Here is a 24738-nt window from a genome sequence, read left to right on the forward strand (position 1 = left end):
TCGTTCAGCTGCAGGCAACCAGTCATCACACAGGGCTCGTTGCACTGCTCCCGGATGGTCGTTGTGCTGCTCAGCATACAGTGGACCGCATATCTTCGCTGCTGGCCTCCGTTGTCGCGATCCCACCGCTGGCAACCAGTTGTTGCAAATGGGTCGCAAGCCCCAAGGGTAGCGTTGGCCTGGCGGCCTGGGGCACAGCTGGAAACATCCGAAGGTCCTGGCAAAGGATGAGTCGACTGCCAACAGAACAACTTGTTTATTCTAGCATCGCAAAAGAGCAGCCGGTCAGGGCGACCATGTTACTCGACGGAAGAAATCGAAGCCTCTCTTGGCGTCCGGGGCAGCTGCCTTTATACCCTCGGAGTCGAGGGCAAGAAGGAACGGCTCGGGATGAGGCGCACGAGACGGCGACGCACGGACATGTTGAGACGTGACGTGACGCGTCCGCCGGGCCGGCGCCGGTCAGACCTCCTCGCCTCCCAGTTGGGGAGCTCCTCTCCCCGGCTGCCGCGCTTTTACAAGCGTGGGCACCAACATGCACACACACACACGCACACACGAAGACACGTGGCATTGAAACCTGCCTGGACGCGCTTGGCGGGAGGCGTTGCGGCAGCACTGAATGGGCCAAAATGACCGCCACTTTGAACGAAGCCCCGGCGTCCGTTGCATCCGCGCCGGCTATTCCGCGCGTCGTAGGCGAAACGTAACACCTCCGACCTACTGCTGGGACGATAGGCTAACGACTACCGCAGGACGCGCACGTCGATGTAACAGCGACCACGTCGAGAGCGGACGCAGTACGAAGATCCACATGCAGACGGCGCCTCACAGACGGTTTTTGGAGAATATGGATGAAGGAGTGTATCCTGCAGCTTAGTTCTGCGCACTACGTCAAGAACAAGCTCTGAGCTCAACACCAGTGACATCGTGCTTCTGCACGTAGAAAATGCCTCACGGCAGCTGTGGAAGCTACCGCGAGTTTTAGAGAGAAGAGTTCCGATGGGTGCATCCGCTCCTGCAAGATAAAGCTCGCCGATGGATTCGTCACGACAAGAGCAATCCATGCAGAAGCTTGTGCCCTTGGAGCTTAACCCGATACGTTGTTGTTAGCCTATCAAAAGATGGCACATACACTGGGGGACCGGCCAAGAATCATGTGGCTACTCACCTGTGCTCAGTTAATAAAAAAAAAGAAAAGCACGCGGGAACGCAACACCGGTGGATTCTACCTCATGAACAGAAAAGGGATGAGTTTTGATTTCAAAATAAATAAATAAATAAATAAATAAATAAATAATAATAATAATAATTAAGAAATGAATGATTAAAAATGAATAAAAAGGTCTAAAAAGAATTCTTAAGTCAAAATGTAATAATTGATAGAAAAGAAAATTTTGTAGCACTTAACCCGATATCTCGCGGCCGGAAGTGTTGAATCTTTTTCACTCCGCTTTTAAAAGGATACCAGTGCCAGGAAAATGGACGCACGGCAACTCTAATTAACAACCACCTAGTCACCATAGCGCATGACGAAATTGAGGACACGGGGATAGCGCACGTTATAACGGAGGTTATTCCCAAAAAGAAGCATAAAGCCAAAAGCACTTTCATAGTAAACCTATATAGCCCACCCAGACAGAAGAGATGCAATTTCAATAAGCTTTTCATGGAGGTGGGAAGACTAGCTAAATCCAACACTCTGCTTATCGCGGGAGACTTCAACGCGAGAGACCCCAGCTGGGGCTACCAGAAAGGAGAGAAAAAAGGACAACTAATCTGTATAGCAGCGGAAAATGCAAACTGCACCCTACTAACAGATGAGAACCAACCAACGCTACTAGGGAACAGCGTTAGCCCAGACACGTGCCCAGGCCTGACTTTTGTCAGAGGAGCGCGGCAGGTCGAGTGGGAGAACTTGCTGGAGAACCTGGGAAGTGACCACTACGTAATCAAGGTCACTCTTAAAGCAGATAATACTAAAAGAAAGATTGGAACCGCCCACATAACAGACTGGGATGCTTTCCGGGGCGATTGTGGGCAGATGCAAGGCGCAATCGCCTCAATAGAGGAATGGATGGAGCAAGCAGCTGAAAGACTTGCCGGAACAAAACACACAAGAGATAGACAGAACGGAAGTCACACCGGAAGTAAATCCGAGGCTGCTTAGGCTATGGGAAGCAAGGCGAGGGCTCACAAAGAGATGGAAAAGACAGAAGCTTAACAGGAAGCTGCGACTCAAGATCGCAGAGGTCACCAAGAAGGCAGGGGAGTATGCGGAACATCTGGCCAGACAGGGGTGGGAGCAGTTTAGCAGCTCTCTGAACAGCACCCTTAGCACGGCCAGAACGTGGAGGATACTTAAAGCCCTCATGGATCCAACAAAGACCAAAGCAGAAAGTGGGAAAGCAATCCAGAGGCTGGTCCACAACAGCAAAGAGTCAGATGGAGAGATCCTGGAGGCGGTCAAGAAGAAGTGCTATGACACAGACAAGCCGCAAGGATACTAAGGAGAATATCAAGGGGAGGAGAACCCGCACATCGACAGGCCGATAACCAATGAAGAGGTTTATGCGGCCATCAGGGCGGTTACCAGAAACACAGCAGCAGGAGCCGATAAAATGAGAAACTCGCTAATTCGCAACCTCAGCGATGAAGCGGTGATGCAACTCACAGACTACCTCAATACACTGTGGACAGAGGGCACACTGCCACGGGATTGGAAGCATGCAGAAGTTGTGATGATTCCCAAGCCAGGCAAGAAGTTGGAGATAAACAATTTGCGCCCTATCTCGCTCACGTCGTGCCTAGGAAAACTTTTTTGAGATATTCATCACAAGGAGAATACAACAATACCTGGAAGATGAAGATCTGTACCCGCACAGTATGTTCGGCTTCAGAACAAATCTATCGACGCAGGACATCCTGTTACAGATCAAGGAGGAAGTCGCAGAAGCCGCCCCAAAAACAGGGGAGAACATCATCATGGCACTGGACATCAAGGGCGCGTTCGATAACGTCAGCCATGACGCCATCACGGAAGGGCTAACCACCACCAACTGCGGAAGAAGAGTACACGACTACGTAAGGGCCTTCCTGTCAAACCGCACAGCTACGGTTGGACTGGGGGACCTACGCAGCAAGGTCTTCGAAACACCAAACAAAGGCACACCGCAAGGCTCAGTGATCTCGCCGGTCCTCTTCAACATAGCAATGATTGGGCTAGGCAGACAGCTGAGCCAGATAGAGGGGATACAGCACGCTATGTACGCCGATGATATAACGATCTGGATCAGCCAGGGCTCCCCAGGGCAAAAACAAGATCTCCTGCAGCAGGCAGCCACATGCGTGGAGAACTACGTCAGAGAGAGAGGCCTGGCATGCTCCAACGAGAAGTCGGAAATTCTACGAGTGGGCAAGAGACCATCCAAAGAAATATACAACATAAAAATTGAAGGGGAGGTCCTCCCGGAACGCAACATGATCAGAGTGTTGGTAATGTGGATCCAAAGCAGCGGGAAGTGCAGCCACACCCTAAGCCTTCTCCAACAATCAATGCAACAGGTCAGCAGAATGATCACCAGAGTATCACAGAGAAGATTTGGCATGAAGGAGAGTGACACGATCAAATTAGTCAAGAGCCTGGTGGTCAGCCGCGTAACATACTCACTCCCCTACCACAAGATGACACAGCACGAAAAAGAACAAGCAGACACTTTAATAAGGAAGGCTTTCAAGACGGCCCTAAATCTACCAAGAAATACGTCAAACGAGAAGCTCCTCAAGTTGGGAGTCCACAATACATTTGACGAGCTAAAGGAAGCTCAAGTAGGGGCCCAAATGTACAGGCTCCAGCAGTCGACCACCGGCCGAGCGCTCCTCCGAAGGCTGGGCAAGTGGAAGAGAGGGTTGCGGGCATACCTGATAACATTCGCCAAACTCTCAGGGTGTGCCCAATCCCTCGCAACATGGACCCTAATCTGCACGCAGGGAGAAGGGCTGCGAGAGCAGAGTATGTAGAAAAGCACTTAGCTGAAAAAACAAATGTAGTATACACAGATGCGGCTTTGCATCGATGGAACAGAAACTCGAAGGAACACAGTGTAGTATCGGTGGTGGTGAACCATCAAGGGGACCTAGTCACCAGTATATTGCCGCGAATATTTGCAGTGTGTTCGTTTTTCAAATCTGCCGCCACATCACTTTATCGCTTTGTTTGCTACGCAATACGCGACTAGATTTATCTCGATTGATCGCAGCCAGGCAGAACTGATTTTACGTTGTTCCGGAATGTTTTAGTAACTTTGCGCTCTTTATCTCGAAAGTTCGCTATCAGCTTTAAATTGAACACGGCCGACAGCGGCCGGCATTCTGTTCGACGACCGCTGAGCACGCTTGTCGCTTCGCCGCTGCCGAGTGATTCAGTCCATTTTGGGTGCAAGTCAGCCCAATAAACAGTTCTTTTAGAAGACCCTTTCGTCCGTCTTCATCGCTGCTTCGTCTGCCGTCACCACTACGTGACAATATCACAGAGCGGCTGCAGAGTATCCGAGGGGGAAGAAGCTGCTGTTGCGCTAGCAGCAGCTGAAGGATACCGCAGAAATAAATCGCTCACAATAATCACTGACTCCAAAGAAGCATGCAGGCACTACACTAATGGTAGGATCAGCAAGGGAGCTCTACGCATCATCCTCCAGGCGAGACCCCCGAACAAAGAAATTCCGCACAAAATTTTCTGGGTGCCGAGGCACACCGGGGTGACTGGGAATCAGAGGGCCGACGATCTAGCTCGCGAGCTTACCAACCGAGCAGATACATCAAGTGACCCTGAGCCCACCACAACGGTGGAACCATCGTACGCGGAAATCCTAAATCACTACAGAGGACAGAGGATAGCGTATCCTCCACCACACCAGCTATTAACGCAATATGAGGCAGTCGGTTGGCGTAGACTGCAAACAGGAAGCTTTCATAACTTACACATACTTCGCAAAATGTTTCCGAACCAGTACGCGGACACATGCAAGTTGTGTGGAGCCACCCCCACTTTACACCATATTACATAGGAATGTAAAAACAATTATTTATTCCATAAACTAAAAGAGCCCAATGCGGAACAGTGGGAGAGCCTGCTCACCAGCAGCGTGCTGGCGGTCCAAAAAGGACTGGTCCAGCATGCGTATGAGGTAGCAAGACTCAGTGGGGCCCTGGAATAAGGGCACCACCCCTGGAAGACTCGGAACTTCAACATGACGACACCCGGTTCCCGCTGAATCGACCAATTTTTGGCGCCAATAAAGTTTCTTCTTCTTCATCGTCTTCGCTTCCCAGCCAGCGAAGAAGAGGAAGACCGCTGGGAGTGTGCGCCGGGGGACACGCGCTGGGACTCCATCTTGGTTTAGGGTGCGCTTATTAAAGCCCCTTATAACCGACCAAGGGTCTTTGGGTGCCTGCCCGTGGCCCATCCTCAACACATGGAGCCTAAAGAGTCTGAGGCATCGACAGAGCGGCGCTCAGATTTCGCATCGAGGAGAATCGCAATCGTCCTCACAGTTTTTTTTTTACAGCCCACGAAATATAAATATTAAAACGTCTTCGCAGGCAATATTTCTTTTTTTTATATATTTTGTGAGCACGATATCGCGGGTTGGAATTCATGGCCGCAATGGCCACGTTTGAATGGAGACAAAGAGGAAGAAGGCCTCTTTATTGCATGTTATGTGTTAGAAAACCCGAAATGGCCTAATCCAATATGCTCTTTCCCAATGGCGTTTTTCGTAGCATAGAGATGTGCTCTCGGAGGTGAAGACACCCAGTCAAAGATGGTCTTGGTAAAAACCATCGAGAGTGAAGGAGACGGCCCCTCTCCTGCGGTTCTTATTAGGCCTAAAAACGTCCAGTCGCGAGCGGTAACACAAGACCGAGAAGATGCGCAGCCCCTTTTTGGTAGATCTGACGGCGCGTGATCGCTGGTGGCTGATCAGCCCAAGACACCGGTGCTCTGTACTTTAGTAGGCGAACGCACTTGTTCAAATGAGCTATGTGTCAGGAGTTGCAATGCTGAACGCTCGACCTAATAGAGGTTTGCAGCCGGGGCGCGCCGAGTGCGCATGGCCACGATCGAGTTGTAGGAAAATAATGAAAGCTCTTCTTTCTTGTCAGACTACTTGCTTTAGCGACACCGGCATACGCCGGCTGAAAAAGAATTTCCTCCGTCTAATTCGTCGTTCAAGTGCGTGTCGATATGTTTACGTTCGCTCAATCATGCGCTGCCTGAGCGTTACAGATGCACGAAATTGTCTTCTCTTCTGATCAGAGGCAACAAATACTCTGATCTATATCGTAATTTGAAAATAATTTACTATAAAGCATTGTGAATAATAAGCGCAGCAAGCGAGAGCTCTAAACGCGTCGGCCAGCTTACACATGAACCCGCGCATTGCATATGGTGTTATTAAACTTCCGCACACAGTAAAAAAAATAGTGAACGATATGCTGAAACGTATGCGTGGTTCCCGCACGCATCGCAGTATCCTGGCAGAGTGTATGTCGTAGCGCAACAGTGCTTCGGCATTTCACTTTCCACACTAAGAGTAGCTTCCCGCAGGGTGGCGTCTGCAACTTGCAGGTGTTGGTGAGTGGCGACACCACGGGTTCCCGAGCATCCGCAGGGACATCCCCGCAAGGGGATGATGGTGAACAGTGCATCACCACGGGCCCGAGCACCCGCGCCTAGCCGTGCGTGACATCGCCGTGTCCGGAGAAAAGGGGATCCTGGTGGTTGAGCCGATGCCGAGCGTTTAAACCTTTAAGGCCCCTCGGCGGAGGCAACACACCACTGTGGCCCCAGCTTCCTGTAGACGGCACCTCCGGCCTGACCCGACCGGGGGAAATCGGCATCGCATTTTCCTATCCTCCCCTCCATCCTTCACTTTCCTATGTCTTTCTCACAACTCTCCTATCTCCTACTCGCTTTTTGGTTTTTACTTTTTTCTTGGCGGCGAGGGTTAACCTTGTGTGACCAACTACCCTGAGTTGCGTCGTATTTGGTTATAGTTGAGGTGTACAGCTGGCGTGGGCAGGACTTGCTTTCAAGTGCCTGTCCCGTCCCCTTGGTGGACTCCGTGGTGGGTGGCTGGTACCATGACCGAAAAACAAATTTTTCTTATGGCTCCCCTACTTTCAAAACCGGATAGCTCTCTCAAAAGAGGGCGGAACGAGGCAGACGACTTCTTTCAGAAAAGAAAAGTAACCTTTCCCTTCCCAAATATCATGTGATCCACTGTGAAGAACCAAATAAACAGGCAAGAATAATATCCCCATTCCTTGTGTCAAAGTGCTTGACAGAAACCTTGGGCATTGGCTACAAGCTCTCAAAAATGGCCAGCGGCGATCTATTGCTCGAACTGTGCGACAATGTCCAACACTCTAAACTCTCCAACCTAAAGTCCATAGGGGAAATCCCTGTCTCCGTGACTTCTCATCGCTCGCTTAACACTGTCCGTGGCGTAATATCCGAAAATGATTTTCTTCACATAACTGAAAAAGAAATGCTCGAAGGGCTCACCGACCAAGATGTCATAGATGTCCACCCAATCAAAATCCGGAAGGACAATATGGAAATAGACACAAAACACTTGATCCTCACGTTCAACACCAGCACACTGCCCGACATAACCAACGTCGGATATTTCAAAGTCAATGTAAGACCATACATACCCAACCCTCGCAGATGTTTTAACTGTCAAAGGTTCGGCCACGGCTCACAGAGCTGCCGTGGTCGCAAAACTTGCGCAAAATGTGCCTCGAATGATCACCAGTCTGAATGATGTGAGGAAGCAATGCGCTGTGCAAACTGTGAAGGAGACCATGCTGCACATTCCAGGGAGTGTCCGTCCTGCCCTACTGAAAAATGTATATAGGTTTGAACGGGTCAGCAAATAGGATTATGGCACATTGGTTTGGCTTTATAGGATGGACGTCCCAAAGCGGCTCAGTCTATGAGGGACGCCGTAATGGAGGGCTCCGGATAATTTCGACCACCTGGGGTTCTTAACGGGCACTAACAATGCCCAGTACACGGAATTTTCACATTTTTCCTCCATCGAACTGCTACCTTAGTGGGCGGGTTTGAACCCACGACTTGCATGCACTGTGTGATGTAAGTGCACGGTAATTAACCACAGGTAATGGTAGTTATACGGAGCCCTGCACTAAGGAGTCACTCAAAGGCTGAATCGCTTTGGAAGCTTCATCCTATAATGTTAAACGAAATGTGCCATAATCCTATTTGTCTCCTATTCAAACCTGTACACATTTTTCAATAGGGTGGAAGAAAGAAAAAGAGATAATCACCATAAAGATAAAGGAAAACATTTCATTTAAAGAAGCGAGAAGGCGTTGTACGGTTCAAAACACATTCTCCTTCACAGCAAAACCAAACTGCGCTGATGTGGTGCGCGGGGGCGTAGCACCACACAGCACTCCGGCACCTGCCGAGGCCGCTTTTACAGAGCCTATGGCAGGGCCATCCACGCCCAAGGAAGGGTCAGCGAAAGCTGCCCTGTCATTGCCAAAGCAGGGACCGCCGGTCCATGGGTCGGCATCCCGCAGGACCTCCCCCCGTCGGGAGAGGCCTGAAACTAACACAACCGCGGCTGCGCGGTCCTCCAGCATCTCTGTTGAGGTGATCGATGCAACACCCACTCTGCCTCCATTACAACGGCGGAGCAGCTCTCTTGAGCGAAAAAAAGACAGGCCCCTCATAACAGGCCCACCACATAAGTAAATCTCCTTTCATTTCCTTTCAAAAGCATAAACATGGCTTTTTAATTCACTGGAATTGTAGAGGACTTATGCGGAATTACAGTAACATAACACATATTTTAGGGTCGATGTTACCCATAGTTTTATGTCTTCAGGAGACCAATCTTGGTCCACAACATGTGCATATCCTGAAACATAAAACTGTTAGACGCGATCGCGATCAGGCAAATCGACTCTCGGGAGGCGTCGCAATTGTCGTCCAAAGCGGCGTCCCTGCTCGAGAAATCAAGCTCAATACAAAACTTGAGGCGGTTGCAGTCAGCATCTTCAGCTATAGAACACTAACAATCTGTTCCGTATACATTCCTCTACACTTTACATTAACAGTCCATGATCTAGATGAACTGATAGATGAACTTCCAGAGCCATATCTGGTAGTTGGGGATTTTAACGCTCACTCCCCTTTTTGGGGAAGCGAGCGCTGCGACTCTAGGGGCAAACAATCGAAGATTTTATTCTCACAAACAATATATGTCTTTTATACACCGAAAAGGCCACATACTGTTCTCCAACCTCGGAAAATATGAGCTGTTTAGATTTGTCTTTTAGTTCTTCATCTGTTTTTAACGATTTTAAATGGGACGTTATCGACAACCCATATGGCAGCAATCACCTTCCGGTATTAATCACTTTGACATCCACGCCAAATATCATCCCAATTAAACCGCGACGTTGGAAGCTGCATTTAGCTGACTGCGAAATTTTTAGAGCACAAGCCAATTTAGAGGATATAGTTTTCGAAAACCTTAACATCGATGAGATAAACGAAATGTTCACGAATTGTATCATTAACGCCGCACACCTAGCTATCCTTCAGGAGTGGTGCGGCAAAAACACAGTGTGGTGAACAAAGAATGCAAGGGAGCAAAAAAACAACAAAATAGAGCTTGGGGCAAATTTCTCAAGTACCCTACACATGAGAACCTCGTACGTTTTAAAAAGGCAAGAGCAAAAGCTCGGTACGTCCGTCGGAGTGCCGAGAAAGCCTCATGGCAGAATTACATTTTACCTATAAGCTGTCAAATAACATAAAAGAAAATACGCACTATACGCAGTCCTTCCTGAAAAACAAAAGTATTGCCGAAAACAAAGACTTCCAACAAGTGTAGGTGCAAACCAACAATACAACAATTTAATCACTATCCAAGAAATCAATGCTGTACTGTCTGCCGGCAAAAAAACTGCTCCAGGACCCGACCAGATACACTATCAAATGCTTGCCCATCTTTCCCAGCCTGCCTTAGAGGCACTCTTGAATTTCTTTAACAAAATATTCAGAGAAGGAAAAATACCTAAAGAGTGGAAGAAAGCCATCATAGTGCCATTCCTGAAACCTGGAAAACCACCAACTTCCCCAAGTAGCTATCGGCCGATAGCCCTCACAAGCTGTCTCGCGAAATCTTTCGAAAGTGTCCTTAATATAAGATTAACATCAATCAATCAATCAGGTTTATTTCACATCAAGGATGTGGGGAGCGGGGACAAAAAGCCTATAGAGGCTTGACGGAGGTCCCCGCCCCCTACAGCAACTACATTGTGCACAAAAACCCACAATCACACAACGGTACATTATATGTTATGCCTGTGACATATTTAAAACAAAAGCACATTGCATCGAAAATAAAACACGTTCAGGGCATCAAAAAACACATAACCATCAAACATATCACGTAAAGAGGGAAGGCATAAAAGCAGGCTGAGTTAGTACACTAAAGAAAGAAACTATATGCTGTTACTCTTCACTAATTACAGTTTTTCACAAATTGTTTAAAATGGACGGGATATTATAGGACAGCATTTGTCTGCCGTAGTTAGTTCGCGTTCGCTGTAAATACCAGTTGTCTCCGATGCGCGTATTGTAGGGGCGTTCTCTGCATGTTAGTCGAGACAAATCAGCGAGAAATGCAGTTCCTTGATTAATATTTGATGTGTATTTTTTGCGGAGCATGACAGAGTACAATTGCACAATAGGTACAATGTGTAATGCCTCAAAGACAGGTTTGGTGTGTACATCATTTGGGATGTTGTTAATTGCACGAACTGCTTTTTTCTGTAGTGCATGGAGTTTTGTAATATTGGAGACAGTGGTTGTACCCCAGACTAAGAAACAATAAGTTATAACACTGGTGAACAAAGAGTCGTACAAAAGTTTTTTTATGCATTGTGGAAAGTAGTACCGAAACTTGGACAGGATACCTACTACTCTTGAAATTTTGGCAACTGTATTATCAACATGAACATCCCAAGATAAGTTCTCGTGAAATGTGACACCAAGGCTTTTAACGGAAGAGGAGACGTGTATTTTTGATGAACCGATCGATAACGTTAACTCAGAAACAGACTTATTACGGGGTCTAAAAAGCACAGCTTTTGTTTTGCTTATATTGATTATTCAGCGAATTGGAAAGTGACCAGTGGTGTAGCGAACGTAGGCACCTCGTAGCATTTACTTCCAGACTGGATACACATGGTGCCCTGAAAAATAGGCTGGTGTCATCAGCGTAGATAACAAAAGTTGTGTTAGGGTCAATGTTTACAATATCATTAATGTAGAGATTAAAAAGTAGCGGTCCGAGTATGCTACCCTGGGGTACGCCGGCAGCAATATGCTTGGGGTCAGATAGTGTGTTATCAATCACAACCTGCTGAAAACGGGCCTCTAAATATGATTTAATGATACTATAAAAACAACCTCGGAAGCCATATCTGTCTAGTTTTAGTAATAAGGTTTCGTGATTAACGCGATCGAACGCCTTAGAAAAATCTATAAAAATGCCTAGTGTTAGTTCTTTGTGTTCGAAAGATTCTAAAATCAGCTCCTTCTGTGTAAGAAGAGCGGTCTCAGTGGAGTGTAATTTCCTAAATCCATGCTGACTGGGTGTGATCAACTTATGCTTTTCGCAAAAACCTAGAATCCTGCTATGTAACAGCTTTTCTAAACATTTGGAAAATAACGGGAGTATAGATATCGGACGGTAATTGGATAGATTGTTAGTATCCCCTCCTTTATGAATTACGATGACCCTTGCAGTTTGCATCCTACTAGGAAAGGTGCCCTGGGCGAAACAGCAGTTAAAGACATGGTCTAAGATAGGACAAAGGACATCAATTGCATGTTTGAACGGCAGGATCTGGAACCCATCCACGTCCTTCGACTTGCTATTTTTGAGGCTATTAAAGCATCGCATAATCTCGTTTTGGTCTGTTGGAGCCAGGAAAGCGGTAAACGAGTTTGATTGACCAAGATATCTCATGCAGGTAGGGTCATGAATAGTATGCGCAACAGACACAAAGAAATCGTTAAAAGAATCAGCCAGCTTTTTTCCTGATAACGTCTCATCATCTATCATGACTTCCAGTTCATTAATGCTCTTGGATGGGTTAATAATGGTATTAAGTTGTTTCCATACCTTATCACTTCGCTTCAGAACATCCTTGTTGAATAGATTATGGAAGTACTCTTTCTTTGCCTGACGCAGAAATGATGTCACCTTGTTTCTGTACGCCTTAAATATAAGAAAGTCATCAGTGCTTCTATTCTTAATGAAACAATTATAAAGGTAGTTTTTGTGTTTTATCATCTTTAAGCATTCTTTGTTTATCCATGGCTTACGAGCACTCTGTGGTTTTCTGGTGCTTCGATATGGGAAGCATTCAATATATACCGGTTTTATGATGCTTATAAATATATCATATGCTTTGTCAGGATCTGTAACCTCATAAACTGGACTCCAGTCTCTTTGCTCAAGTCTAGACCGAAAGCGTGTCAAGGTATCCTTATTCACTAACTGTCGCTGTTGCGGAGTAGTTTTATTGGACTTTGTTATACGACTATCTATGAAGTAAAAAATCGGTAGGTGATCACTAACCTGGCCAGAGATAACGCCAGACACGATTGACTTGTCATGCAAATTTGTAATGAAAGCATCTATTAAAGTTGCAGTCGATGTGGACAGGCGTGTTGGATCAATGATGGCATTAATGAAACCGTTACAGTCTAACAGGTTATTTATTTGACGCTGCTGAGTTGAGGGTGTAGAAAAGTCTATGTTGATGTCGCCGCCAAGGACTAAGTAAAATCTGTTTTCTGTTATCCATGTTAAAAAAGTGTCAAGAAATGAAAGAAAGTTTGGGATGCTACCACATGGAGGTCTGTACAAAACAGAAAAAATGTTCTGCCCAGCCTTTAGAGAAAGTATTTCAAAATCTTCACATGATTTAGTAAAGTCAGGAAGAACTGAACACCGAACGGATTCCTTTGCAGCTATCATTACTCCACCGCCTTTTTTGTTTGGGCGGTTTAGCACGTATGAGTTATAATGCGGCATGATAAGGGCTTCATGATCAGTTCGGTACCAGGTCTCAGTGAAAAATATTATGTCAAACTCGAAATCAAACAAGCCAAGAAATGCGATTATTTCATCCTCTTTACTGCGCAGAGATTGTGCGTTAAGATGAAAGAATGACGTTACTTTTTTGTTTTTTGCAAAAAGGCTATTGATATCTGTAGGTAGAAAGAACTGGGAAGCCATGCCTAATCAAAAGGGAAATCTCAGTAGGCGCACGAAATCTTTAGACTATCTTTTCCAGGTCATTGACGCAATCGATCCGGACCACTGACGAAGTTACATCCTTCTTAGCAAAGATGCGGCCATTCCTCGTCCACGCAAACTTCCATTGCTTATCTTTCTTACGAGCAACAGTGAGTCCCATCAGCTTCTTGAGTGAAGGGCACAGGTGCTCATTTATATAGACAGGATTTGCATCTTCATCAGGGTGCCCAAGATCGCTTGTGGTAATTCTTTGTTTTCTGGCTTTTTCAAGGAAGGCGTCGCGTTTTGAGCGTTTCTGAAACTGTAGCACTATGTTCTGGCACGAAGAGGTTTTAGTAGGCACACGGTGGCACACTTCAATGTCGTCGGATGTCACGGGTACATTCAAAACCTCCCCGATCCTCTCAATAACCTCAGGAAGGTTTTCCTTCTCGGTTACCGGCAGGCCAGTGATCTCTACGTTTCGGTTCCTGGAATATTGTTCCAAGCTGTTGAGCCTTAGTTCACAGTCAGACACTTGACTTTGTAGCGCATTACGGTCAGAGGTCAACGCGGCATTTTCAGCCCTTAAGGATTTGTTTTCTGCCTTCAGCGCAGCACACTCATTGACCATGTCATCGTATTGCTTGCTACAGTAATCTATACTCTGTGAAACTTCTCGCAGCTCCTTCCTCAAGTCACGTTCAAGAACGCTTCGCAATGCCGCAATGTCCTTCGCAAGTTCTTTCCTTAATTCATCCCGTAATTTCTCAAGTTCGCTAGGCATAGTTCACAGCAGATGACGAGAAAAAAAAAAAAGAAAACGATGCAGACTTGGAAGCACCAATGAAAAATACACTACTCTCGCGCTAAGATGGTTTACGATTGTACAAAGAAATACGTGCAGAGCATGAAACTATTTGGCAGCAGTGCAAACATGCAAAAACCACGGACAGAGTGCCTAGAAAGATTCAGCTTACCTGCAAAGTGCAGGAAACGTTAGTGACTGTGTCAAGATGTGCACTGCTGCCAAACTACGGTGCCGTACGACGTGCTCCAGCTATTTAACGGTGATCCAGGTGGCGGGTCAGCAGTTGGCGCAGGCGCAGGAGCTACCGATAGGTCCGCGATCCTTCAGGGCGGTGATCTGGCGCGTGTCAGATCTGGCGCGTGTCCGGTTACGGCGAACAGCTGATCCCGGGAACTTGGGTCGATGAAATGCCGGATTTGTAGCTGCAAAGTGCAGGAAACGTTAGTGACTGTGTCAAGATGTGCACTGCTGCCAAACTACGGTGCCGTACGACGTGCTGCAGCTATTTAACGGTGATCCAGGTGGCGGGTCAGCAGTTGGCGCAGGCGCAGGAGCTACCGATAGGTCCGCGATCCTTCAGGGCGGTGATCTGGCGCGTGTCCGGTTACGGCGAACAGCTGATCCCGGGAACTTGGGTCGATGAAATGCCGGATTTGTAGCTGCAAAGTGCAGGAAACGTTAGTGACTGTGTCAAGATGTGCACTGCTGCCTTGAATCCTGCGAACTTTTTGATGTCCATCAATGCGGTTATAAAAAGGGATGCTCCACAACAGACCATTGAATTCGCCTCGAAAACACAATAAGAGAAGCTTTTATACACAAATAGCACTGTCTTGCCGTTTTCTTCGATATGGAGAAAGCGTATGATACAACTTGGAGTTCTGGGATCCTCCGCGACCTAGGCGATCTAGGTATCCGCGGTAGGATGTTAAACTGCCTCACTGAATTCCTTTCAGACCGTCCATTTCAAGTACGCCTGGGATCAACCCTGTCTAGGAGCTTCGTTCAAGAGAACGGGGTTCCTCAGGGGTGTATTTTAAGCACGACATTGTTTATTATAAAAATGAATTCGATAAGTAAAATAATCCCAAAGTTCATCCTGTACTCGGTGTACGTGGATGATCTTCAAATAGCCTGCACATCCTCAAACGTAGCAACATGCGACAGACAAATACAGTTGACAATGAATAAACTAGTGGCATGGGCAGATGAGAACGGTTTCCAGTTCTCCACACAGAAAACTGTAGCCATCCTTCTCTCGCTGCAACGAGGCATACAAGCCGACCCATTCATACACCTAAACGGAACACAGATACCCGTAAAAAATGAGCACAAATTTCTAGGGATAACTTTTGACAAAAAACTCAACTTCCTGCCTCATATAAACGCACTGAAAAAGAAAGCTTCCGGATCCCTAAATATACTAAAAGTACTGTCACGTAAACGTTGGGGTGCTGACAGGAGATGCATTTTACAAATCTACCGCTCAGTGGCGCGCTCCACCTTAGACTATGGGTGTATTGTTTATGGGTCAGCGAGACCTTCGTACCCGAAATGACTAAATCCAATACATAATTTAGGTTTGCGTCTTTCCTCTGGTGCTTACAGGACGTCGCCGATAAATAGTCTTTATGTAGAAATCAACGAACCGTCACTTACAGATAGAAGAACCATGCTCACCTGCTCATACATTTTAAAAATCCGTTCACTGCCCAAACACTTATGTTACCCAATAGTAACAAAGTGCCCATATAGGACATTGTTTAACAATAAACCGCTCGCTATTAGGCCACTCCTCCTGCGTTTTGAAGAGATGTGCCAAAACCTCGGCGTACTAGATACATTACCTGACATTGCTCGGAGACGAGATCCACTACCTCCTTGGTACAATTTTCCTGCAATCTGTGATCTTACTGTTACTCAGTTCCATAAAAAAAACTCACTCCGCTACAACATATACTACAAGAATTCCTTGCACTCGAAGAAAAATACAGCAGTTTTACGCAGTTTTGCACAGATGGTTTAAAAACAGACGTTTACGTAGGAAGTGCAGTGGTGCGAGGGAAGTCGGAGAAAACAGTACGACTTCCACAGTGCTCATCCATCTTCACTGCAGAATGTTACGCAGTCTGTGTGGCCGTAGAAAGAAATAGAAAACGAAAACCTCACCAACAGTATTATTTACACAGATTCCCCAGTATACTTACAGCTCTGCACTCTGGAAATGCAGTCACTCCGATTCTTGGTGACATCATACACAAGATAGTAACAGCGACAGCTCGAGGACAAAACATAAAACTATGCTGGGTTCCCAGTCATGTCGGGATAAGAGGAGGCAACGAGAAGGCAGATTTCTGCGCTGCTAAAGCTCGTGGAAAGGAAATAAAAAAGTAAATGTACCTTTTAAGGATTGCATAAACTTAGTACAGCGTAAATTAAGAGAAAAATGGCAGTCCACGTGGAACGGCGAAGTGAATAATTAAATACATTTGATAAAACCGGTGTTAGGTGAATTTAAATCGTGTTCACCAGGAACGTTTTAAGGAAGTGATTTTATGCCGTCTTCGGATAGGCCACACGCACCTTACGCACAACTTCCTGCTAACAAAACAAGACAAACCTGTTTGCGAATGCGGAGATGTTCTTACTGTTAATCATATTTTATTTTCATGTGCTAAACTTGAAACACTAAGAAAGAAGTATTTTACTCAAATTTATAATGAATGCATTCCTTTTCATTGAGCACTGCTCTTAGATGATAATGCCATTGCTAACATACCTTCCGTTTTTAGCTTTTTAAAAGAAGCAGGGGTACTTGAAAACTGTAAATTTTCAACCACTGGTTCGCTTTATTGCATGGTAAACCTCAGCCACTTTCTCATTCCTGAGAAGAAGGCTGAGGTTCTTTATTTGATTGGTCGGGAGCCTCAGGGTCCTTGCCCAGACAAGGATAGCCGCTGAGGCTACCTTACCTTCTTTGGGGCTTTTACCATTAGCTATTTCCAGATTTCGTCTTCTCTGTTTTTTACCAGGCAGTTCAATATTTTAGGCCATCTAAACCATCGAAGATGTTACATATTCCTAAACATTCTACGGAAAATCATTTTTATACCTTGAGCTTGGCGCATGATGGCCTTAGCTGCCTATGTGCCATAAAACCCAACACGGCACAACACACTAAGAGTAGCTGTCTTTACCCAACGCTGGGCAGCGGTTTCGTTTTCTCAATATGGCGGGCCTAGTTCTTAGAGCGCCAAGAGATGACGCTGCGCATTTCGCATATAATGGATGACATGCTACTTTGGGGCCGCACGAAGGAGGAGCATGGCCACCACCTGTCGCTTTTGTTGGCACGCTGTCTCGAAAACAACCTCAAGAAATGGACCTTTTTCCAGCCCGAAGTCCGCTACCTAGGGCACATCCTTAGCACAGAAGGCCTCCGCCTGGACCAGGTCGGGTGAAGGACATACTGGAAATGAAAGAGCCAAAGAACAGTAAGGAACTCCAAGTCTTTCTAGGCATGAGGAATTATGTGCAACGTTTCATTCCGAACATGTCCGTCGTGACTGCCCTACTGAGAACTTTGCTGCGCAAAGACATTGCATGGGTTTGGACCGAGGCTCAGCAACGAAGTTATGAAATGTTGCGCCAGGGCTTAGTGAACGCACCAACCTTTCCTTCTTCGATGCAACTAAACCGGTCACCCTTTCGGTCGACGCGAGCCAAATGGGAGTTGGTACAGTGCTTATTCAAGACGGCCGCCCCGTCGCTTTCTCGTCACGCTCACTAACACAGGCGCAGCAACGCTACGCACAAATTGAGAAAGAAATTTTGGCAATTGTGCATGGCTGCATCAAGTTTCACGATTACATCTTCGGCCAGGAAAGTGTAACTTTTGGAACGGATCACCGCCCCTTGGTGCCGATATTCAGCAAGCCACTATATCAGTGTCCACTTCACCTACAGCGCATGCGTTTGATTTTGCAGCGATATCCTATTAAGCTAATCTACAAGCCAGGGAAAGAGCTGTTTTTGGCTGATGCCTTATCTAGGTTCCCTAGCAAGCAACTCATGCAAGAAGAAACTGAGCAATTTCAAGTAAATATGCTTGAATACATTTCAGCTTCGCAACAGCGCCTGAAGGAACTTCTTGCGGCCACCAATGAAGATCCTGCTCTCGTCAAGCTTCGAGGTTACGCCGAAACAAGCTGGCCAGAAAAAGGCGATGTACCGGAAAATGTGCGTCCGTACTGGTCCTACAAAGAAGAGCTGCACACGCAAGAAGGTCGTCTTTTTCGCAGCAACAAGGTAATTGTACCATCTTCAAAAAGGCGAGAAATCATGCTGCTGCTTCATGCTGCGCACCTGGGAGCAGAAAAGATGAAGGCACGGGCAAGAGACGCCATGTACTGGCCAAGTATGTCGCAGGAGATAGAGCAGTTTTGCAAAAATTGCGCTGAATTTGCCGTAATTGTGGACTTTTATTTTTTCTTTTTTGAGATCCGCGAACTCCGTCAGAGCACTGCTAGCGCTCTGACGTCATGGTGCGCTGAGCTGTTCTCCACACATGGCTTAACGCTTAAGCTCTGCAGTGATAACGGCCCACCGTTCAGCAGCCGGCTTTTCAAAGATTTCTTGCAGGAGCTAGGCGTTGCCCATGTTACGCGAAATCCGTATCATCCCCGCTCTAATGGTATGACGGAAAGAGCAGTACAAGAGGCAAAAATGCTTCTAAAGAAACGTTAACGTAACCAAGTTGACTTTCATATGGCGTTGCTCGAATGGCGCAACACCCCCAGAGATGATATTCTAAAGTCACCTGTACAGAGACTCATGGGACGGCAAACCAGGACCTTGCTGCCTGTGCCCACCAGCCACCTAGTACCAGAGACAGTATCAAGCAAAGCCGTTCACAGCAGGCTCCAGGAGATCCGTCAACGCCAGAAGGTCTACTCTAACCGCGGAACAAGGCACCTACCGCCACTGTCTCCGGGGCAGCCAGTCACTACATACGACACCCTTCAGCGAACCTGGTCGCCTGCTCTTCTTTTGAGGCCAGCCGACACGCCCCGTTCAGCGATCCTGAGAACGGAAGATATTCGAGAAATCAGACGCACAAGAGAACCCCTGCGGGACTTGACGACCCGTCGCGAACACAGTCCAACAAAGGCTCCCGAAGACTGCCCCACAGAAGACCACCCCTCTCAAGAGCTGCGCAGAAGCACGAGGACTCGCCACAAGCCCTGTCGATACCCGCATCCTGAAAGGCATAATTAATTTGTGTCCCAGTAAAGGGGTGATGTAGCACGGCTGAATCTGCAGTCGTCACCTAGTCCCGTAATCACGGGATCTGTGACGTCACGTTTGCTTCTGTATATATGTGACTTGGTCGCTTCTGTATATATGTGACTTGGTCAACCGCAATAAACTCGTTGTTCGCCCAATTGCCGGGCTGGCTACAGGGCCCATTATTTTTTCTTTGTGTTGTGTTGTGTTGTGTTTTATGGCACATAGGCAACTGAGGCCATCATGCGCCAAGAACAAGGTATAGGAAAATTCTTTTGTTGAATATTATAGAAACGCAAGAATAATCCTTGCTCTAGCGGCCCTCAAACATTAATACTACCCAGTGAACACATACACAAATTTTATAAATGGCTACAAGTAAAAGCGTTAAAGAGGGCCGGGTAACCTCAGTAGCCTTCCTTGGCTGCGGAAGGACATCGAGGCTCCCAACCAATCAAAATAAAAGCCTCAGCTTTCTTCTCAGGCCTGAGAAATTGGCTGAAGTGTACTAAAATTCAAACAAACCAGTGGGTAAAAATTTAGTCTCTTGAGAAATCCCGTTTCGTTAAGAAAGCTAAAAACACATGATATATAAACAATTGCATCGTCTCCTAAAAGCAGTGCGGGATGAAAAGGAATGCATTTATTATAAAATTCAGTAAAATACGTTTTTCTTATTTCTTCTAGTTCCACACAAGAGAATAAAATATGGTTAACCGTGAGTTCATCTCCACATTGTTGGAAAACAGGTTTGTCTTGTTTTGTTAGTAGGAAGTTGTGCGTAAGGTGCGTGTGGCCTATTCGGAGACGGCATAAGATCACTTCCTTGAAACGTTCTTGGTGCACACACGACTTAAATTCTCATAAAACTGGTTTTACCAAGTGTAGTTTATTTTTGACCACATTGTTCCAAGCCGACTGCCATTTTTTTCTTAGTTTCCTTGCTACTAATTTCATGCAATCATTAAACGGCATATTTACTTTCATTACTTCCTTGCCACGAGCTTTACCAGCACACTCATCTGCTCTCTCATTGCCTTTTATTCCCACATGACTCGGGACCCAGCACAGTTTTATATTTTGTCCTTGAGCTGTGGCAGTTACTATGTTGTGTATGATGTCACCGAGCAGAGGGGAGCTTGCATTTTTAGAATGGAGAGCTCTAAGTACACTTAAGGAGTCTGTGTAGATAACAGCATTTTTGAGGTTCTCACTTAGTATTTTTTCTATGGTCATCCATACTGCGTAGCACTCCGCGGTGAAGATGGTGGAACACTGTGGTAGTCTTACTATTTGCTCTGAATTTCCTCGCACCACTGCGCTTCCTATGCAACTATCTGTTTTTGATCCATCAGTATAAAATTCTGTAAAACTACTGTATTTTTCTTCAAGGGCACGGAATTCTTGTAATATATGTTGCTGTGGAGTTCGCTTTTTACGGAAATGTGCAAGAGTGAGGTCACAGATTACAGGAAAATTGAACCATGGAGGCAGTGGACCACGTCTTCGAGCAACGCCAGGTAATGCATCCATTACGCCGAGGTTTTTGCACACATCGTCAAAACGCAGGAGAAGTGGCCTTATTGCTAATGGTTTGTTGTTAAATAGTGTTCTAGATGGGCACTTTGTGACTATTTGGTGACAGATATGTTTAGGTAGTGAACGGATTTTTAAAACGTACGAGCAAGTGAGCATGGTTCTTCTCTCTGTAAGCGACGGCTCGTTGGCTTCCACGTAAAGACTGTTTATCGGTGACGTCCTGTATGCACCGGTGGAAAGACGCAAGCCTAAATTGTGTACTGGGTATAGCCGTTTAAGGTACGATTGCCTCGCAGATCCATAAACTATGCATCCGTAATCTAATGTAGAACGTACTACAGAGCGATGAATTCGTAAAAGACAAGTCCTATCGGAACCCCAATGTTTTCGTGAAAGTACTTTTAGTATATACAGAGATTTAGAAGCTTTCTTTTTGAGTATGTTTATGTGTGGTAGGAATGTGAGCTTTTTATCATAAGTCATTCCTAGAAATTTGTGCTCATCTTTAATTGGTAGTGGGGCTTCATTTAAATACAAGGAGGGATCAGTGTGCAGTCCTCTTCTAAGCGAAAAAAGAACAGCTACTGACTTTTTCGTGGAAAACATGAAACCGTTTCTGTCTGCCCATGTTGTTAGTTTATTTACTGTCATCTGTATTTGCCTCTCACACGATGAAATGCTAGAGGATGTGCAAGCAATCTGGAGATCGTCGACGTAGACAGTATACATGATAGACTTTGGGATTATTTTTGATAGGGAATTCGTTTTTACTATAAAAAGCGTGGTGCTTAAAATGCACCCCTTAGGCACGCCGTTCTCTTGAATGAAAGATTTAGAAAGAGTGGCACCAAGGCGTACTTGAAATGAACGGTTGGTCAAAAAGTCACTCAAGCATTTTAGCATTCTACCATGGATTCCGAGGTCTCCAAGGTCCCGCAGTATGCCAAACCTCCATGTGGTGTCATAGGCTTTCTCTAAATCGAAAAAGACCGCAAGGCAGTGTTGCTTGTGTATAAATGCTTCTCGGACTGTGTTCTCTAGGCGGACTAGATGGTCGGTTGTAGAGCACGCCTTTTTAAACCCACACTGATGGATGTCAAGAAGATCACGAGATTGTAATATAAACATCAATCTAATGTTAAGGACGCTTTCGAAAGATTTGGCAAGTACGCTTGTTAGGGCTATAGGTCTGTAATTGCCAGGGGAGGTAGGTACTTTTCCCGGCTTCAACAACGGTACAATTATGGCTTTTTTCCATGCCTCTGGAATCTCTCCTGATAACCATATTTTGTTAAAAAATTTCAGAAGCGAGTCTGCAGCATGTTCGGACAAGTGGACAAGCATTTCGTAATGGACTTCATCTGGTCCTGGTGCAGTTTGTTTACCCGAAGAAAGTACACTGTTAATTTCTTGTAGTGTAAATGGGCTATTATATGCTTCGTGAGCACTGCCATTTATCGACAGTCTTTCTTTTTCGGCTGTATCTTTATATTTTAAAAATGATTCTGTATAGTTAGAGGAACTAGATATAGTAGAAAAATGTTCGCCTAATATGTCTGCTCGTTCTTTTATATTTGTCTGTACACCAGGGGCGGTCAGAAGAGGAACTGTGAATGGAGGGTAGCGACCATCCATTTTGTGTACTGCCTCCCACATTTTTTTCGAAGAGACTTGGCTGTTTATCGAGGAAATGAAACGCTGTCAGGATGATTTTTCGGCATTTCGACGTATGTACCGCGCTTTTGCTCTTGATTTTTTAAAGTTTATAAGGTTCTCCTGTGTGGGGTATCGGTGAAATATACCCCAAGTTTTATTTTGTAGTTTTTTTCCTTCTTTGTAATCTCGTGCCCACCACATTTTATGGCTGCGTTGTACTATTCCTGAAGATTGGGGGATAGCCAAGCGTGCGGCAGAAAGAATGCAATTTGTGAACTTTTCATTTATTTCATTTACATTAAGATTTTCTAACGTAATATTTTCTAACGTGGCTGCTGTTCTAAACAGCTGCCAGTCTGCTAAATTGAGCTTCCAACACCGTGGTTTTGTCTGGGTGACTGATGGTGGGAATGACAGGCAGATTTTAACAGGGAGATGATCGCTTCCGTACGTGTTGTCTAAGACATCCCATTTAAAATCGTTAAAAACTTAAGGAGAGCTAAAAGACAAATCTAAAATACTCATTCTTCCTGAACTAGGGGAGCAATAAGTAGGTTTACTTGTGTTCAATAAACAAATATTGTTGGATAGTATAAAATCCTCAATAACCTGACATCTGCTATCGGTTTTCTCACTGCCCCAGAAACAAGAGTGTGCATTAAAATCGCCAACTATCAAGTATGGCTCCGGTAACTGTTGTAAAAGACTCTCTAATTCATGCTGTCTTACTTCGAGATGTGGTTGAAGATATACGCTACAAATTGTAATGGTTTTGTAACCAACCACGGTGGCTGCTACGGCTTCGAACCTAGTTTTGAGTTTGATCTCGCTAGCTGCTACGCCAGGTTGCACAATGATTCCTACGCCTCCCGAGAGTCTGCTCGCCCCCTCTCGGTCACGGCGGAAGACAGTATACTTCTTTAGCACCTTTGTGTGCTGAGAGCCTAGATAGGTTTCCTGCACACATAAAGCAATAGGAGAAATTGTGTTTAAAATGTCTTATATGTTGTTATAGTTATTTACAAGACCTCTGCAGATCCAGTGTATTATGAAAGCCATCTTAATGTTGTGTGCGTGTGTGCAGATAAAATTAGATTAACTTTGATTTGGCCCCTTGACTCGGAGCCTCACATTTTTTTTATCGATCCAGAGACCTCCGCCGTCCGTCCGATGTGGACGGCACGGGGCTGCCCTGGGTCGTGTCCATCGCCTCAGCAGAGGCGCTGGACGACCGTGCAGGATGCACGCTGACTTTTGAGTTAGACCTCGACCTGTGGGAAGAGGTCTTGAGGCCCGCTGACCCGGGGGTCTGCGCAGCCTGCTTTGGGGTTGGCGGAGTAGTATCAGCTACTCCACCAGGGGGTGCGGATGGCCCTGCCATAGGCCCACTGCGTGCGGCCTGGACAGGTGCCGAAGCCTGGTGTGGTGCGCCGCGCCCACGCACCACATCGGCGAAGGTTGTTTTCGCAGTGAAGGAGAATCGGTTTGTTTCGGCGTATCGCCTTCTCGCTTCCTTGAAATAAATGTTTTCAGGGGTTTTCAGAGTAATTATTTCTTTTTCTTTTTTCCAGGACGGACAAACCCTGGAGTATGCAGCATGGTCTCCCTCACAATTTGTGCACCGCGGGGCAGCAACACATTCATCTGACTGGTGGTCCTTCGAGGAGCATTTCGCGCAAGTTTTGCGGCCGCGACAACTCTGTGGGCCGTGGCCGAACCTCTGGCAATTGAAACATCTGCGTGGGTTGGGTATATATGGCCTTACATTTATTTTCAGGTACCCGACTTCAATGCTTTCAGGTAGTGTGCTGGTGTTGAAAGTGAGGATCATGTGTTTCGTATCTATTTCCTTGTTATCCTTCCAGATCTTTATCCGCTGAACATTTATGACATCTTGGTCGGCAAGGCCTTCAAGCATTTCTTTTTCAGAGAGGTGAACAAAATCAATTTCTGATATGACGCCTCGGACTGTGTTCAACGATCGGTGTGACGTGATGGAGACAGGAATCTCCCCTATCGATACAATGTTTGCAAGTTTCGAGTGCTGGACAGTGTCACGTATTTCGAGCAGTAAGTCGCCACTAGCCA

General features: G+C 46.0%; 1 protein-coding gene across 1 annotated transcript; it reads left to right on the forward strand.

Moving 5' to 3' along the window:
- Positions 1-17453: 17453 nt before the first annotated feature.
- LOC144129615 (uncharacterized) lies at positions 17454-19446 on the forward strand. The gene is made up of 3 exons (XM_077663736.1): positions 17454-17626; positions 18222-18477; positions 18985-19446. Exons 1-3 carry the CDS (start codon positions 17454-17456, stop codon positions 19444-19446), a joined length of 891 nt encoding a protein of 296 aa, XP_077519862.1.
- Positions 19447-24738: the final 5292 nt, after the last annotated feature.

This window comes from Amblyomma americanum, chromosome 4 (genome assembly GCF_052857255.1).
Source record: "Amblyomma americanum isolate KBUSLIRL-KWMA chromosome 4, ASM5285725v1, whole genome shotgun sequence".
In the NCBI taxonomy this organism is placed as follows: Eukaryota; Metazoa; Arthropoda; class Arachnida; order Ixodida; family Ixodidae; genus Amblyomma; species Amblyomma americanum.

Bases quoted from the DNA above. Each gene is read 5' to 3' on its own strand.
- LOC144129615 (XM_077663736.1), top strand. From the start codon at position 17,454: ATGGATGACATGCTACTTTGGGGCCGCACGAAGGAGGAGCATGGCCAC. The intron at 17,627-18,221 runs GTGAAGGACATA...TGCCTTATCTAG, and splicing joins CTCCGCCTGGACCAGGTCGG to GTTCCCTAGCAAGCAACTCA. The intron at 18,478-18,984 runs GTAATTGTACCA...GATATTCTAAAG, and splicing joins GTCTTTTTCGCAGCAACAAG to TCACCTGTACAGAGACTCAT.